Raw genomic sequence first — 17,081 nt, forward strand, 5'->3', positions numbered from 1 at the left:
GGACGAAAAACAGGCTTCACAATCGAGAGAAATGTTTCTTCCATCGCCTTGCCTTGAATATTCTCTATTTAATTCTACATACAACTCATCTTGTTGATAATCATGACTTTCGGCCCATGTCATAGTTGGAGTCGCTCCCCATGTCAGAGTCAATGTGTCGACCAAAGACGTAGAGTTCAACGTCAGTTACCTCGCCCCTAAACTCCTTTGCCACGGTTCGGCGGAAGTACACACGCTTGAACCACTTATATCCTTCGGCACCGGCAAAGAAGACACCCACGGCGATGAAGATGACTCCCCACTCCCAGTCGATAGGGCTGTGCATAAAGACGGTGCGGTTGATGACGGGGATGTAAAGAGTCGGCGGTAGTAGGATAGTGCTAATAGTGACGGACCAGAACAGGAAGGGGTTCTTCCACAGGCGCATGGTCCAAGCCTTGAAGCTGCCGCCTTGCTCAAAGATTTCTGCAAAGAATGATCGGCGAGAGTCGACTAGCTGCCAAGCGAAGAGGAGAAAGTCCCAGGTCATGGTGGTGAATGCGGTAGATCGAGCGGAAAAGACCGTCTCACAGGATTCCGAGTACTTGGTGTTGCAGTCGTGTCCGAGGCCTTGGTTGTTGAAGCCATACAGGACGACAACAGAGGACCCAAGAATGGAGATGAGCATCAGGATCCCATAGACTCCAAGATCGACGAGGAACTCGGGAGTAAACACGCCATACTTGAGCTGTTACCCAAATGTTAGCATCCATGACACAAAGGGTCAATAGAGAGGAGTGGTTTCTCCTTATGTTACTTACACTTTGAGGTGGTCGACGCAGAATGTCGGGAGAAGCCTGCTCGAAACCGAGACCAGTCTCAGTAAAGGCACCAGCAACCAGAAGCATCCAAATGATTTCCACAGGAGTCATGACAAAGATGGAAACGCCACTGTCATCCTTGAAAGCTAGTCCGACGAGGAGGCAAATAACGAAGGCGACATTAGCAGCGAGAACGTGCAGGATGAACTTCTGAATGTTGTCAAAAATGCGGCGACCTTCTTCGATGGCGTTGAGAATAGATGCAAAATTATCATCAGTTAGGATAATATCGGAAGACTCCTTGGCAACATCTGAGCCGTTGAGACCCATGGCAATACCAACGTCGGCGTGCTTCAAGCTAGGACTATCGTTAACGCCGTCGCCCGTCATGGCAACGTACCGACCGCGGCGGTGAAGAGCTTCAATCATGCGAACTTTTGTGGTGGGAGAGCATCGCGCGACGACAAGAGGCAGCTCAGGCATAGCGTCTAATTCAGCATCGGACAAGTGATCGAAATCATGCGCGGCCATAACCATGTTCTTGGCAACGTCACCGCGGATGAGCCTCATTCTGTCAGCAGATGGAATGATGGCAACATCGGCAGCGATGGCTCGGGCAGTTTCGGGATGGTCTCCAGTAAGCATGTGCACGCTGATGCCAGCCTTTTGGCACATCTGTACGCTACCACGAGTCTCAGGTCGGGGAGGATCATAGATACCGATGAGGCCGTGGAAGGTCAAGTCTTTCTCAAAGTCAGATCGATCCATGGCCGCAGACAGATCTTCAGGGAGGCCATGAACGGGCGACTTGCTGGCAAGAGCAAGGACTCGAAGGCCAAGACGGGCGAAAGCTTCCATGTTCTCCAAGATGGTGTCTTTTGCGGCGTCGTCCATTGGCTTGACATCGCCACCGACTTCCATCGAGACACAGCTGCTAAGAACACGCTCAACAGCACCCTTGGTGAAGAGATGTCTCTCCCCGGTGTTGTTATCCTGAAAAACGACCGACATCTTCTTAACCTCGGAGTCGAAAGGAAACTCGGCGAGCTGGGTCCACTTGGGGTTTGATCCGGTAGAGAGAGTCATGCGGTTCCAGTTGAAGCGAGTGACAAAGACCTGGATGGCGATCTCGGTAGGGTCGCCTTGAACGCGCCACTCTTGGGGACCGCCGTCCTCGCTTTCAAGGCCTACAGTAGCCAAGTTTGCAAGAGAGGCAATGTTCAAGTAGTGCTGCAGCGCCTGGTTGGTGCTGGGCTCCGTGTCGCGATCGATCGTGTTCCACTTGGGCTCGTCGGTGTTTGAAGGCAGTTCGGTTGGAGGGAATGGCGTGAACTCAATGTCGCCGACCTCAGGGTTATAGGGCTCATTGGTCGACGGAACGGAGTAGGTGCCGAATCCTGGAAGCCAAGCCATCTTGACAACCATCTTTCCTTGAGTGAGGGTACCGGTTTTGTCAGAGCAGATATCTGCATAATTGGTCAGCTATGTTGTGTTCATCAACGATGATGGGAATCTCTTACTTGTAACGCCTCCAAGAGCCTCCAAGCTCTGCATGTTCCTCACCACCACCTTGCGGCTAACCATCTGCTTTGTACCAGCCGCCATCGTGATAGTCAGAACCAAGATCAACGAGACCGGCAGAGTGCCGACAGCCGTGGCGACGGCATAGATGATGACGTCCTTGCGAGGATCAAACTTGTTGGCGGCGAGTACGATGATGGCACAAACGACCGCAAAACCAAAGACGTAGAGAAACAGCTGCGACAGTTTTCGCTGGAGAGGCGTGCCGACATTGACTCCTAGAAACTCGCCGATCATATCACCGATGGTCAACAGCCACTTGGTCAGATGAGCGCCCAAGGTTGCCTTGCCGTTCTCGTCTCGCTTCACTTCTCTCTTCTTTCGTCCCGTATCGTTGAGGGCGGCTGCGATGGCTCCAATCTCGGTGTAGGCTCCGGTGGCAAACACGACTCCCTTGCTGCGGCCCTTGGTCACAATGGTAGAGCTATAGCAGACATTGAGTCGGTCTCCAGGGCCGGTATCATCATCGAATTGCATCGTCGGATTCTTGCGCACTGGTAGCGACTCCCCAGTCAACAAGGCTTCGTTCGTCTCGTAGTTAACAGCATCCAAGATTCGGATATCTGCTGGCACCGAGTCGCCCATCTTGAGGTCGATGATGTCGCCGGGGACAATGTCGCTGGTCTGGACCACAATGGTCTTGCCGTCTCGGAACACGCTGGCGGTGGGCTGGCTAAGGGACTTTAACGAGTGGACGGTTCTCGCGGCTTGGAGGTCTTGGAAGAAGCCGATGACGATGTTGAGGAGGATAATGGCTGCGAGGGCGCCGCCTTCGATCCAGGCTTTGATACCGAGACTGGCAGCTAGAGCTAGGATTAAGACCTATCACGCGGGACGCAATTAGCTTAATTGGGTACAGAAGGCGAACGGAATAAGCTCACAAGAGTCATGCAGTTGCAAACCTGAGCGATAAAGATCTTGATGGGCTTGACACCCTCTTCCTCGCCTAAGTCATTGGGACCATATTCCGAAAGTCTCTGAGCCGCCTCAGAAGCAGTTAGACCGACCTCTGGGTTCGATTTGAGCTCCTCAACGACCCCAGCGGCTGGCAAAGCGTGCGCCGGGCGTGAAAGAGGCTTGTTGGATTGACCAGAGACGTGGCTTTCCATGTCCGGGGGAGTCGGGGGCGACATGGTCGGCGATCGAGGAGGTCAGTTGCTGAACGGCTTTCCGCCAACTGGAATAGAAAAGGAAGTAGACAGAGTATCAATCAGACTTGGTAGTGCGATCTAGGCTTGACTTGGAGGCATTGTCGAGACCTTTTTGAAGCTTATAAATACTAGTAGCCGGACAATGAAATGCTTCCGGAATATTCTCAGGATTGCTTCGATTATACCCAAACGCGGAAGCCAAGAGACTATACGCCTCTCGGCTAGTCGATAAAAGGCAATTTTTGCCTGGAAACCGTTTTGGATAGGCAATGACACATCGCCGTGACGTGCTAGTTACGCGATGGTAACTACAAGTCGAAAGAAAAGCTGGGAGCGGGTTCCTCGGGTTGCGTTCCCGACGTACGGGGAGATTAAACAGCCAGTAGAAGGTGAGATGTGACTATCCTTCAAATGCCGAGAAGGATTGCATGGGTTATACGCTTCCGATATGACCTCAAACTACCGCAGGGGCGGAACGAGAGGAGTCATAGGAGACACGATTGGATGCAAGCAGAGCCTCGAGATGCCTGCTCGCACGTGCTTAGTCTAACCCAAGAATCCGAATGACAGAGATCCACGGACCCCATCGTCGGTAAGGCCAAAGACAGCAGTTAAACTGAGCAGCTACTGCAACCCTGAGATCGGTGGCCCGCAGTAGTGTGGGGAGTTTGTGGTCGATGGTTCCTTGGCTTCCTATTCGGGCAAGACTCCCAACGATCTGTTGTAGCGCGGCCACTACCCTTAAGGTTATCTACCCGCCGCCAAGAAGAGGCCAAGAATTGGAGGCAGGGGGGACAAGATGGTGACCAACAATTACCAAAAGTCACCAAGAGTCAGGAACTTGTCGCATTTCTCCGACGAGATGCTCGGGCAAACCGGCGAGAGAAGGAAGAACGAGACTTAAAATGGGCCAGGAGCGAGGTGTAATGGGTAAGGCAGATTTTCTATCTCGCTTTTGCTTGATCAAGAGAACGCATTATACGAATTTACAAAGTGATTGCTATAGTTTCGACTCTTTCGAAATGGAATATCTACAAAGAGTAAACGAGCCGTCACAAAACACAGCCAAAGCCGACAAGATCCCCCGGCGAACCGAGCCGAGAAAGGTGGCCTACACGATGCAAGAGTCTGGAAACCCGACTCCGATGTCAGCTTCATACTATAACGCACATCTGTCTATATATCTGACCTTCATGATAGTGCCACTTGCGGGCTCTTCGTAGCCTTTGGAACTCTGGCTTGCCAGCTTCTCTTCGCACGGGATACAATCACCATCGACTCAGCAGCCGTGTACGTTCCATTGCACTTGGTGCGTCTTCAAACACTGACACGTAGCATAGGCCGGCTCACCTCTTCTTTGGAGGGTTTATGATTACCTTGGGGGGCGCACTCGAGCTCTGCCTCGGCCATTATATCTCGGCGATGGCCTTGGTTGCCTTGGGCCTCTTCTGCTTCCCCTTCAACAAGACTCTATTGCCGGCCCTCTCGACTGCTACACAAGGCATGGTGACCGACGATGTAGTTCCTCTGACCATGGAGATCAGCACTCGATTTGGTATGTTTCTTGACCAGAGGCCCGAACAAGACCTTGCTTAACACGTCGCAGAAGCTTCGGCTCTCATCTTGGGCATGATCCTCCTCGTATACCTCGTATCCTCCTTCCGAACAAACGTCGTTCTCGTCTTGACGATCTTCTCCCTCGACCTCGGTATCGTTCTAGCTACAAGTGCATACTGGCTATATGGTGGTCATACTGCTGGCGGATCGGAAGTTGGCAAGAAGATGCTGTTGGTAGGTGTCATTCAAAGTAAAAACTTGTGCCGAGAAAGATGCTGACATTTGGACTGTAGGAGGCTGGAGTCTGCTTTATTGTCGCGTCCGCGTGCAGCTGCTGGATTCTGTTCTCGACCCTGCTGGAAGCGGTGGACTTTCCTCTGTCTTTGCCTGTTGGGAATCTTGGTGGAAAGAAGATTTACTTAAAGACCAACATTTCTTAGCAAAGTCGTGCTGAGACGGAGATATTACGTGATGGACGGACTGAGCTTGGTGGTGAGATGGGCATTGAGGTTTTGACTCTTTGGTCTCATGGAGGGAAAAGGTTGACTTTTTTAAAAAATTTACAAGAAAAGACTATTGATAGTGAGAACTGACGTCAAGTCCTCCATTCGATTGCTTACGATTATAAATACGCCCCTGGTTAGAATCCGGTTTTCGGCCATGCTTCCGTAATGTACTTCACCCCGCTTCTAAGCTGGGGCGCAATTATCATCCTACAACCTCTCTCCATATCAGGTTCTGTCAAACTTGTAATTACCAATCATGGTCAACCTTCCATCTCCATTTAGCGACATTCCCCGAGTCAAGCTCATGTTTGACCGTCCCGTCGACATTGAGCCATTATCACGACTGACGGAATCACTGGGTTGCGGGGCACGTGTCTGGATCCTGCGCGAAGACCGCAACTCTGGGCTTGCTTTTGGCGGTAATAAAGTTCGAAAGCTTGAATATGTGTTGGCAGATGCTCTCGCTCAACGCGCGGATACTCTCGTCACTACGGGAGGAATACAGTCCAACCACATGTGCCAGACTTCGGCTGCTGCTGCTCGACTTGGTCTGCAGGTAAGAGTAAGCTCATCTTATCCGAAGACAGTGGTATTGACTCCGTAGGTTGCTCTATACCCAAAGGATTCTGTGGCCTCCAGCGATGCAGAGTACAAATATGCCGGAAACGTGCAAGCTAATGGCATCTTTGGAGCCGAAACCTTTCCTATTGGCACCAAGGAAGAAACCGTGATCAAGACCCTTAACGAGCGAGGAAGAACTCCTTATTCCATCCCAACGGGAGCAAGTACTCATCCACTTGGCGGTCTTGGGTTCGCTCGTTGGGCATTCGAGTTGCTCGAGCAGGAGACGAAACTGGGCGTGACTTTTGATGTCATCATTTCGGCAACTGGATCTTGCTCGACACTTGGTGGCATGGTTGCCGGTTTCAAACTTGCCCAAAAGCTGGGATATCCAAATTCGAAGAAGAGACTGCTTGGATTCTCAATTTTGAATCCGTCAGAGCAGGAAGTAGTCGACCTGGTCTTGACCATTGCCAAAACCGCAGCTTCCAAGATCGGTCTCTCGCCAGACGACATCACTAAGGACGATTTCGAGATTGAAACTTCGTACCTTGGAGGAGCATATGGGAACCTCGATGAGCGCACCTCTGATGGGATCAAGGAGTTGGCAAGGCTGGAAGGCATTCTGACTGATCCGGTCTATACTGGAAAAGCATTGACTGGGTTGTTGCACACTGCTAGGACCGGCGCTTTCAAGGATAAAAATGTCCTGTTCTGTCATACTGGCGGCCAAGCAGCCCTGGCAGCCTATCCACGTTTGACTTGAAGGGGAGTAAATGAGGGAAAGGCAATATCGCCCTAGAAGCTTGATCATGAGTAGTCTGAAACACCAGCAACCGTCAGCTAACAGGATTATGTCCAAAGGCTAGTTAACGACCACAAAAGATCAATGTGAAGCCGGGAGTGCAATTAAGTGTGATGTATATTCTGCAAAAACAACCATGAAAATGTGACTCGGCTATTCCTCAAAACATGCCCCCAAATTCTTGAATAAATCACCAGCCAGCACATTAATACCCGCCGCCTTCTCATCCTCAATGCCAAAAGCAAGGAAGATTTCATCATCAAGGAAACCGTGATATTTCTGCCCTCTCTGCTTCCAACTCATTGATGTGACGTAGAACATGTCGGATGTCGACTTGTCTGGATACTTCTCCCTGCCATGGATCCAGATCGGCTGGCGAGATACGGCGTGGATTTCGAAAGGTGCTTGTTGCTTGAAAACCATAACATAAGGTTCATAAACGCTGTGATAACTGAAGTAGGTCTTGTGCTGGATTATCGTAAAGATGAACGTGTTGCTGTCATCAGGAACGCACGTGGGATCATTCCGATTGCACGTTGTGATTTGAAGAGAGTTGGTAGCTTGATGAATAGACTCAAGCTCTGGACCCAACTTTGGAAAGTATTTTGCCATGCAACGCTCATCAGACTCTTGTGACTGGGGAGCCAGATCTGGTCCGACTGAGCCATCCGCATTGATGAGAGCAAATGACCGCTTCGGCGTCACGTCGTAGTGGGCATACATCTGCCCATTCGAGTCCCAGAAAAGGAACCAGTTCTTCTCGACTGGATTCCAAGGCAGTGGTCTTTGCAACTCTGTACCTAGACGGAACTCGTTGAGGTTTTCCCTGTCGCCTTTCCAGTCGGCCACCATACGCAAGTCTTGGGCAAACTGGCCGAAGCAAGTATGGGCCGAATTAGAGCCATAGATTGTGTAAGGCTTCTCGGGACCATAAAAGACTCGGGCATCATGCGGGCCAACGTTGGTGTTGAAAAAGGCCAAGTCCCCCTCGCAACGGCCGCCCCCAACAGTAGCAGCGACCGTCAAAGTCGTTGGCGGATGCAGACACCGAAGGACATTGTCCTGGAACGTGGCATCGCAGACAAGCTCGGCGAACCATTGAGACTCTTTGTTTTCCAAGCGCCACTGTGCTACAATGATCCAGGTGTTGTCGAGTGTGGGATGAGGAATGATGTTGGGGTTCATGGCTGGGAACCCACTGCCAAAGTCGATCATGAAGAACTTTTTGTCCAGAGTTGATGCCGAGAAGACTTCTTGATGCGTGGCATCCAAGTCTTCAGGGAGGGGTAGGATTCCGGATTGTGTGTCTTCATGTTGCTCGGGTGTGGCTGCGGGATCCGGTGGTGTTTCTGGGAATGTTTCTGGGAGTGTCTCTGGGAGTGTCTCTTGCGATGCTTCTTGTGGTGCGTCTTGGGGTATTTCTTGGGGTATTTCCTGGGGTGTTTCTGGTGGTGTTGTTTGGGGGTCATTTGGTATCACCTCACTGGAGAAGAGAAAATCTTGGTCATCTCCAGCATCCTTGGCAAACTGCGAAGGGCCCCATTCTGTGCCGTGTTTCCGAAAGCCCTCAGGGTTGCAGTATAACCTTATTGCAGTACCCAAAAGAAGAAGAGTTGGGATAACGAAGAGCACCAGTCGCTTGGTGTCCTTGACCAGCATGTTGAAGGTCTGTCCGATGCTCGAGAGACAGGATGAGGGACTGGAAAACTGGCAATGGGTCCAAGACCTGGACGAGGGGGGCTGGCAGTGTCAAGCTTTCTTGAAAGTCTTGGAACCGCCCGATTCAGCCTGTATGAGTGAATTGGGTGGGTATTAGCATGCGGCGTATTCTGTCTATTCCTTATCTGAACACAGCCTACGAGTTAATCACAGCTTGGCTCTTATGACGACATGGGATCGCCTTATCTTACCCAACGACTCGGACGATTGTTGCAACCTCATGTGATGCACATGCGTCTAGGGAGCTGAAAAGAGAGGAGAAGGCACGTCGGTAATGCAAAGGCTGAGCAATAACGGCACAGCAAGATGTCACGACACTCAAATCCCGCATGTCACCAACGGATCCTCGTGTAAGATATGCAATCAAGATTACAGGGTTGGATGAGAAGCAGGGGTACACACACACTCTCGTGAGTCTTTTCATGGCTGGGCACACCAAAAACAATCATCTTCATATGCATGCCGAGGCTTGTCGTTCTCACACGGACCTTTTGCGGGGTCCCCGCCTCCGCAATGAGGAGGTGGGTTGAGGCTTTTGTGGGTGTGGCGATCTGCAAGGCGCTAATAACGGAACAAGCACCAGAACAGGGGCATCAAGCGATCCCAAGTTCCGGGGTGTGCTCCTCTCGGGAACTATCCAAGTCAAGGATAGTCCTCAAGCGGGGTGCTCTTTCAAGTATAGCGAGCAGGGGTAGCTTGCTAGAGTGCGGCGCATTAGGTACGCTTTGATGCCGGTTGTTCCGATGAGGTTCAATATGCCGAGGATCACAAGCCAAGAACTGTCATTGATGGCGGAGGACCTGTCCGTCGAACCGCAGCGTGAAGGTTCCTGGGAGATGAAGGACGCTGCGCAGGCAGAACAACACACCAAGTTGCAGAAGGTGGCGCTCAATAGCGGCATGTCATAGCCCCAGGAATTTATGCTTGAATTCTTATTCTCTAATTACAGATTCTCAGATCTTGATACATGCTACATAATTACTAAGATCGTGCTTGCTTGCCGGGTGACTCCCCCACGGCCTTCTTGTAGAGCCATGATGCAAATTTGACACTGGGTGTGTCGATAAACCTGTGCGTCAGCTCAGCCAAGCCGAAGGTCAACGGCATAAGGATGAGATGCGGCATTAGGAATGAAATCTCCAGGCCCAATGGCCCTGTTCTCGGCAGTAGTAGCTTATCTGCCCAGTGGGGGATGCCCTTCATCAGGTCCCCATTCTGCCAACCCGTGGCCAGGTATAGCCTGTCGCCAAGGGTCCAGAGCACTGGCCCGTGGACCAGGTACAGGGCAAAAGAGATGCGGCCAAGATATTGGCAAAATCTTGTCTCGAAGAAGCCCTTGAGCCACAGGATTCGAGGGATGGAAGCCACCAGGAACACGGCGGCCCAGAAGAGGTAGAACCACTTGTAGTCGTAGACGGCTTGAGGGTTGAGAGCTGATAGATAGTACCAGCCACGGTTCTTTGCAAGCTGGTCAATCTCGCGGTTCTCGGAGGGGACTCCGCCAAGGAACAGACTGAAGACGAGGAGGTGGTAATAGATGAACTCCTTCACTGAGTCAAGACGTGCCAGGAAGCGTGGCAGCTCTCCCCTCTTCGCCAACAGGTCCAAGTCGCAGAGCAGCATGCCAGCAGTAAACATGGCGTAGTGCGACCCATCAGTGATGTACATAAAGTACACGATAAGACCGACCTCGCACCATAGCCGAGCATTTCGCGTGCAGCGTGAAAAGGCCTGCATGGCCGCGTAGATGGCGATGGATCCTCTGAACTCGACGGGTATGGACCACAGGTGTCTATCGTGGCTGAGCCACGGTGCGCCGCCGACTTTGTAGATGAAGCTAAAGTTCTTGAACTCCTTGTAGAATTCTCGAACTTCGGCGAACCACGTCTTTTGCTGATCAATGTCGCGAACCCAGATGCCGAATAGGTGCCATGTCGTGATGTAGATGAGCAATGCCATGATGAGTGGGAGAAAGAGGCGGAGCCAGCGTCTGAAGAGTGCAGAGGCGAGGTTGTCGCCAAGTTGAAGGTGTTCACCGGCTTGGATCAAGGTGAGGGGCTTCAGCGACAAGACGTAGCCCGAGATGACGAAGAAGGTCGACACGGCGTAATGGCCTCCAGAGAAGAAGTGTCTGATGCCAGGCAGGGAAACAAAGTAATAGTTTCCCTCATACCCAAAGCCATTCTCAAAGATGGGAGTCTGTTTACTGATCTCGTGCGCCCAGAGCTCATGGTGGTGAAAGTAGACGAGCAGGGCTGCAAAGCCCCGGAGCCCATCCAAATAGGCAGTTGGGCGCAGCTTCTCAGGCGAGGGTAATGATCTTGCTCGAATAAAAGATCTGACTCTTTTGATGGCTTGCTGCAGTTTTCCGCCTGCTGGCGCTGGTTTCCAGTATGACTTCCATTCTTTGTTGAGGGCCCAGTCGGGGTTGAGGTCAGCCTTGATCTCGTCCCAGTCTTCGACACTGTCGAGGAGACCGCTGCTTGGGGGCGACATGATGTATGGGGACGAGGAATAGAGTGAAGAGAAGAAAGACAGTGGTTCAGCAAAGTCAATTGAGATGTCGACAACAAGTTCAACTCAATCCTTTTGTCGACGCTCCGTCTTTGATCTCTTGGGCGCTGAGCTGAACAATCGACGTGCCAGATGAGAGCGTCAGAATCAGGAATATTAGCCGAGGGAGAGACGCTCAGAAATCATGTGAGAAGATGACGACGTCCCACAGAGAAACGGGGAAGAGGAGATCACGAGTTGATCAGTTAATCAATGTGGGACAAGAGGCTACCTAAGCTGAGATGAATACCGCGAGGGACTTTTGAGGGTGCTGATCATGGTGCCACGGAGCTGACAAGACGCGCCCCGAGAAACTGCGGGGGCGAAATTACCTCTCCGCACCGATTGACAAATTTCATGACGTCTCTGCAAGGGAAAAAAAAATCACATATGAATCCTCACAAAAGAGCTCATTGACCAACCTCCTCCTCACCCCATGTGAATGACGGGTCAAACGGCAGCAAGCATCCTCCACACCCTCAAAGTCGGAGTAGCCCCGAGCTCAGGAACTAAACACCCCTGGCTGGTCCTGAGCTCACCTCACTTCACCCCAGAAAGCTTGTTTGATAAGGGCATAGATCGGTGCGGGGGAATTTCCCCCAGGTTTGACAGGGGTTATATCCGAGGCTCATTCCCCGTGTCACAAGCCGAATGAGAACCTTTCTGTGACCGACACTTGCTTCTCGTGGGTTGGGTTTGCTGCATTGGTGTCTCTGTCTTGTGCGGTTTGGGTGCGCTATTGTCACTAAAGTTGAGATTCTAGAGGCAAAGCTAGAATTGAGCCCAAGTGGCGTGCATTGACAACTTCATGCCAGCTATTATCCATGGTCTATTAAGCTATACAGTAACCTCTACCCACCCATTGACCTCAACGACCGTGATCAAATCTCCCAAGATCAAATCTCCTCCCACATTACGAGATTCGTCATCCCGGCCCTGCCGTTGGCCAACAACCCCTCCGCCATGCAGCATCAGCTCGGAAAGATCAGGTCGCCGCTCGCCCACCTCCACGATCCGCCAGGGACGGAGCAGATTCCCTTCTCGGAAGTTGTCCTTGGTTGAGCTAATAATACCCCTGCCCAGGGAACGTTGCCATCACATGGGTCTTTCCTTGCCCCATTTCTCCGCTGTGATGTGATGGGGGCCCGTGGCGATGCCGATTTCAGTTCAGTCCACCCCGTGCTCCGGTAGTTATTGATAAGGCAGCTCGTGGGGAAATGGGTCGGCTTCTCTTGGTACTCATTTAGTTCCTCTGCCCATCAATTAAGCTCCCAGTCGACTTCCAAGCCTACCAAGAACGAGCCAAGTTTAAACTCACATTGTCTTCTCTCGTCTCTTTTGGACAAGCCCAACGGTTGGTCATGGCGAGTGGCCCTCGACGGAACCTCCCAACCAGTCTTCGCATTCCCCCCTCTACCGTCGAGTGGACCGTGACCAAAAAGTACGACAGCAACAACACCCGCGAGATCGAAAAGATGGGCTCCCCTCTTGGCTCGCCAACCCTGGCGGCCTCGACGGCAAAGTTCAGGAACAAGGTGCCAGCGCAGATGCAAAGGTGTCTGCCGTTATACATAGGATGCGTCTGCCTTCTCCTCATTATCCTCAATTTCGACGTCTTTTACGCCATCCCGAGTCCCCTCGATCTCATCTGGAGAGAGGGTGATCATCCCACACCGCCCAGCCGTGGTAGCTCATTCCCGCAAAAGATCTGGCAGACATGGAAGCTAGACCCTCTCAACTTTGAGGACCGCGATCTCGTCACCTCACGGACATGGGTAGCCAAGAACCCCAACATGCGATACGAAGTTTTGACAGACGCCAACGAGATGGCATTTGTGGAGGAACACTTTGGGCCCAATGGCCTCAACCGACCAGACATTGTCAAGTTTTACCGCAGCATCAACTTGCACATCATCAAGGCTGATCTCCTGCGGTACATGATCATGTATGCTCAGGGTGGAGTGTACGCAGATATTGACGTTGAGGCTCTACGGCCTGTGCATCGCTTCATCCCCGAGCGATACGACGACAAGGACATCGACATGATTGTCGGTGTTGAGATTGACCAGCCTGACTTCAGCGATCATCCCATCCTTGGCAAGAAGTCAAAATCCTTCTGTCAGTGGACCATCATTTCGAAGCCTCATCAGCCCGTGATGCTCAAGTTGATTGAGAACATCATGGTGTGGCTCAAGAATGTCGCCAAGGAGCAAAAGGTTCCGCTTGGAGAAGTCCAGCTCGACTTTGACCAGGTCATCAGCGGTACAGGGCCCTCGGCTTTCACGAAGGCCCTGCTTGAGCAGATGAACCAGAGGAGGTCGGGTGGACCAAAGGTTACCTGGGACATGTTCCATAACATGGACGAGTCCAAGATTGTTGGCCGTGTGCTGGTCCTCGACGTGGAAGCGTTCTGCGCGGGACAGGGACACTCAGATTCGGGCAATCATGATTCGCGTGGAGCCCTCGTCAAGCATCACTACCATGCATCCAACTGGCCCAGCAAGCATCCTCGATACAGTCATCCAGTGTATGGACAGGTCGAGGACTGCAACTGGAACGCCGAGTGCGTGCGTCTCTGGGACGAGAACGTAGCCGAGTACAACAAGTTGACCGAGGAAGAAAAGAAGACAAAGTTAGACGAGGCAAAGAAGGGTGGCGAATAGTAAAGTGAATAAATGTTTGGATAATGAATCTTGATACCTAGGTAGTTGGTAATAACGGCGTTGAACCTGTTTAAAGACGTAAACCACAAGCAATTGATATCAGTTTCTGGTGATGTTTTGCTCACGATGCTCGTTGCCGCTGGCGACTCGGATCTAATTCCACCAATAGCGGCTTGGCGCATATGCAATATCCTTGATGACGACGCCCTTGCAACTGACGGGAGCCTCGGCATCTGGGTTCAAGACCCCGCGTTCTCGGATGAGTTTCATCCCAGCCAAACTCTTGCCTTCTACACACAATTCACATTCACAATGGCTTCAGCTGATGAAAAGCAACCCGTCATTATCGTCGGCGCTGGTCTCGCCGGCCTCGTCGCGGCCTTTGAGCTGTCGGAGCGCAAAGTCCCCGTCCTTCTCGTCGACCAGGAAAATGAGCACAACCTTGGCGGACAGGCATTCTGGTCCCTCGGCGGCATCTTCGTGGTTGATTCGACGGAGCAACGCAGGATGGGAATCAAGGACTCGAGGGAATTGGCGATGCGTGACTGGATGGGATCGGCTCGCTTTGACCGAGAAAAGGACGATCACTGGCCGCGTCAGTGGGCCAAGGCGTTTGTCGACTTTGCGACCGACGAGATGGAGAATTACGTCAAGGATCGAGGACTCGGCTTTTTGGTCAATGTTGGTTGGGCTGAGCGAGGCGATGGAACTGCGAACGGACATGGAAATTCAGTTCCCAGATTCCACATCACATGGGGAACAGGCCCAGAGGTTGTGAGAGTCTTTGCAGAGCCAGTCAAGAAGGCAGCAGAGAAGGGCATCGTCAGCTTCAAGTTCAGACACGCCGTTGATGAGCTGATCATTGACGAATCTGGCCGAGCAGTCGGAGTCAGAGGCCGAATCCTGGAGGATGACGACTCTCCTCGCGGCGTCAAGTCCTCTCGAGTTGAAAAGGACAAGTTTGAAATTCGTGGCTCAGCCGTCATCGTTTCCTCAGGCGGCATTGGAGGAAACGTCGAAGCCGTCAAGGCAGCTTGGCCTGTCGACAGACTCGGCCCCAAAGTCCCAGAGAACTTTGTCGTCGGCGTTCCCGCGCATGTCGATGGACGCATGATTGGCATTGCAGAGGAAGCTGGTGCCCATGTCATCAACCGCGATCGGATGTGGCATTACACAGAAGGACTTCAGAATTGGAATCCCATCTGGCCGAATCATGGTATTCGAGTCCTCCCTGCGCCGTCTTCCCTCTGGCTCGACGCAACGGGTAAACGGTTGCCGCCGTTTCTCTACCCTGGCTCGGATACTCTGGCGACTCTCAAGTACATCTGCAGCACTGGGTACGACTATACCTGGTTCATCCTCGATCAAAGCATTATTGCGCGGGAATTCGCCCTTTCCGGTTCAGAGCAGAACCCCGACATCACGGGAAAGAGTCTCTGGCTGCTTCTCACACGAGTTTTCGGGAAGAAGGGCACCGTTCCTGTCCAAAACTTTCAGAAACATGGCGCAGACTTTGTCGTCCGGGAAAACCTCGAGGATCTTGTCGCCGGCATGAACGAGCTAGCAAAGGCGCGTAACGGCCCGTTGCTCAACTATGACGATGTCAAAGAGGTCGTTCAAGCCCGAGATGACCAGTTCAACAACCCTTATACCAAGGACGGGCAAGCAATGCTCGTCCACAACGCGAGGACTTACTGGCCAGATAAACGAAGCCGAGTCGCTCCTCCGCATCGTCTCCTCGACAAGGCACACGGTCCTTTGATCGCTGTTCAAATGAACCTTCTCACCCGCAAGACACTCGGTGGCATCGAGACGAATCTTGACAGCAATGTCATGAGAGAAGATGGAAGTCCCTTTCCGGGTCTGTATGCAGCTGGAGAAGTTGCAGGGTTCGGCGGTGGCGGTGTTCATGGATACAGTTCTCTCGAGGGAACATTTGTTGGTGGATGCATCTTCTCAGGTCGTGCAGCTGGAAGAGCCATTGCTCGCGAACTCTTGGGTGATGAAGCATCATCCGGCGCAACAGGAAGCAGCAAGTTCAACTCACGTTTGTAAGAGTTTGGACATGTCAAACCTTGGGTGGTATAGCATTGCTTCAGCTTTGATGACAATTTCGCGCGGGAGGATCAGTTTTCATATCACAAGTAGTTTCAGTTTGCGATTTCATTGGTTCATGTATGCGAAAGGAATTAGCGCTCACCCTTCAATTCTCTTGGGGGCTATGCATGGATGGAGTTAATGTGACCCCATCGTTAAAGCCGGCCAAGCCAGCAGCTTCATACTTCCACAGCCACTGTTTCATTGCCCATTTTCAGCCGAGGACCTTCTCTTTCCCACTCTCAATACTACTGATGCTTAACTGGATGCTTATCGCAGTCAAAATGTTAAAGATCAGCCTAAAATCAGCCTCGAGGCAGGTGGAAACACATCCCAGCCCCCCTGGCCTCGAACTGTATCAGTTTGAATACGGGTGGATCACTTCGGCGCCTTACCCGCTGGCCAAGAAAGCGAAACATCGATGTGGCTGCGCAAGGACCTCATTCAAACTTGTTGCTCGCGTGAGTGTCGATCATCCATCCAATCTCACACTAGCTTCGCCGAACTAAAGACCAATATGCCGAAGAACAACAGAGCGGTCGGTCAAACTACCAAGATCAGCATGAGCTCGACTTCTTCGGAGGATTCAATACTTGGTTACATGAGGGACAGTCAAAGGTCGACGCACTCATCCACTCGTTATCCTGAGTCTCAAATGTCCAACACCCCAGCAACACTGTCAGGCCATAACCCTGTGTCAAGTGCCTCCTTCTGCCTTGACCTTACAAATCAGCGATTAGTCCCCTGTCAAACTAGCAGGCCCCCAGCCCACTTTTGCTTCTTTTCTCGTCGCGGCTGGTTGCATGATCGTCCCTACAAGGCGCCACCCACCTCACATTTCCAGAAGCAACGTCTCGCCAGGTGAATCCTGATTCATGGAAGCGGGCCCTTACAAGGAATCTCGAAGCTCTCACTGGACTTCTTTTTCACGCTGGGCCGCCAAAATCTCACATCCCACACTAAGAGCCGGCTCTGCGCCTTACCGGGGGCTGAGCTAGCATGGTATCTACATGGAACAGCGGTGCCGAGGAAGCGTAACAGCCATGTTTCGATCTTCATTTCTACCTCCTGTTGCCTGTGTTTTCTCT

The 17,081-nt window shown here is 52.0% G+C and overlaps 7 protein-coding genes across 7 annotated transcripts; 4 read left to right on the top strand and 3 right to left on the bottom strand.

Moving 5' to 3' along the window:
- Positions 1–100: 100 nt before the first annotated feature.
- Positions 101–3,514, bottom strand: NCS57_00860700 (Cation-ATPase-N domain-containing protein; the record flags this gene model as incomplete). Its single annotated transcript, XM_053058418.1, has 4 exons — positions 101–727; positions 801–2,266; positions 2,321–3,203; positions 3,263–3,514. The coding sequence occupies 4 exons, from the start codon at positions 3,512–3,514 to the stop codon at positions 101–103; spliced, it is 3,228 nt and encodes a 1,075-aa protein (XP_052912249.1).
- Positions 3,515–4,554: 1,040 nt separating this feature from the next.
- Positions 4,555–5,529, top strand: NCS57_00860800 (uncharacterized protein; the record flags this gene model as incomplete). Its single annotated transcript, XM_053058419.1, has 5 exons — positions 4,555–4,679; positions 4,733–4,822; positions 4,873–5,087; positions 5,139–5,323; positions 5,383–5,529. The coding sequence occupies 5 exons, from the start codon at positions 4,555–4,557 to the stop codon at positions 5,527–5,529; spliced, it is 762 nt and encodes a 253-aa protein (XP_052912250.1).
- Positions 5,530–5,851: 322 nt separating this feature from the next.
- On the top strand, positions 5,852–6,922 carry NCS57_00860900 (PALP domain-containing protein; the record flags this gene model as incomplete). The annotated part of the gene is made up of 2 exons (XM_053058420.1): positions 5,852–6,151; positions 6,200–6,922. The coding sequence occupies 2 exons, from the start codon at positions 5,852–5,854 to the stop codon at positions 6,920–6,922; spliced, it is 1,023 nt and encodes a 340-aa protein (XP_052912251.1).
- Positions 6,923–7,114: 192 nt separating this feature from the next.
- On the bottom strand, positions 7,115–8,620 carry NCS57_00861000 (uncharacterized protein; the record flags this gene model as incomplete). The annotated part of the gene is made up of 1 exon (XM_053058421.1): positions 7,115–8,620. One exon carries the CDS (start codon positions 8,618–8,620, stop codon positions 7,115–7,117), a length of 1,506 nt encoding a protein of 501 aa, XP_052912252.1.
- Positions 8,621–9,661: 1,041 nt separating this feature from the next.
- NCS57_00861100 (Acyl-transf-3 domain-containing protein) lies at positions 9,662–11,176 on the bottom strand (the record flags this gene model as incomplete). Its single annotated transcript, XM_053058422.1, has 1 exon — positions 9,662–11,176. The coding sequence occupies one exon, from the start codon at positions 11,174–11,176 to the stop codon at positions 9,662–9,664; it is 1,515 nt and encodes a 504-aa protein (XP_052912253.1).
- A 1,418-nt stretch (positions 11,177–12,594) lies between these two features.
- On the top strand, positions 12,595–13,896 carry NCS57_00861200 (uncharacterized protein; the record flags this gene model as incomplete). The annotated part of the gene is made up of 1 exon (XM_053058423.1): positions 12,595–13,896. One exon carries the CDS (start codon positions 12,595–12,597, stop codon positions 13,894–13,896), a length of 1,302 nt encoding a protein of 433 aa, XP_052912254.1.
- Positions 13,897–14,190: 294 nt separating this feature from the next.
- On the top strand, positions 14,191–15,951 carry NCS57_00861300 (uncharacterized protein; the record flags this gene model as incomplete). Its single annotated transcript, XM_053058424.1, has 1 exon — positions 14,191–15,951. The coding sequence occupies exon 1, from the start codon at positions 14,209–14,211 to the stop codon at positions 15,949–15,951; it is 1,743 nt and encodes a 580-aa protein (XP_052912255.1). The 5' UTR covers positions 14,191–14,208.
- Between the last annotated feature and the right edge of the window lie 1,130 nt (positions 15,952–17,081).

Source organism: Fusarium keratoplasticum, chromosome 6 (assembly GCF_025433545.1).
Source record: "Fusarium keratoplasticum isolate Fu6.1 chromosome 6, whole genome shotgun sequence".
In the NCBI taxonomy this organism is placed as follows: Eukaryota; Fungi; Ascomycota; class Sordariomycetes; order Hypocreales; family Nectriaceae; genus Fusarium; species Fusarium keratoplasticum.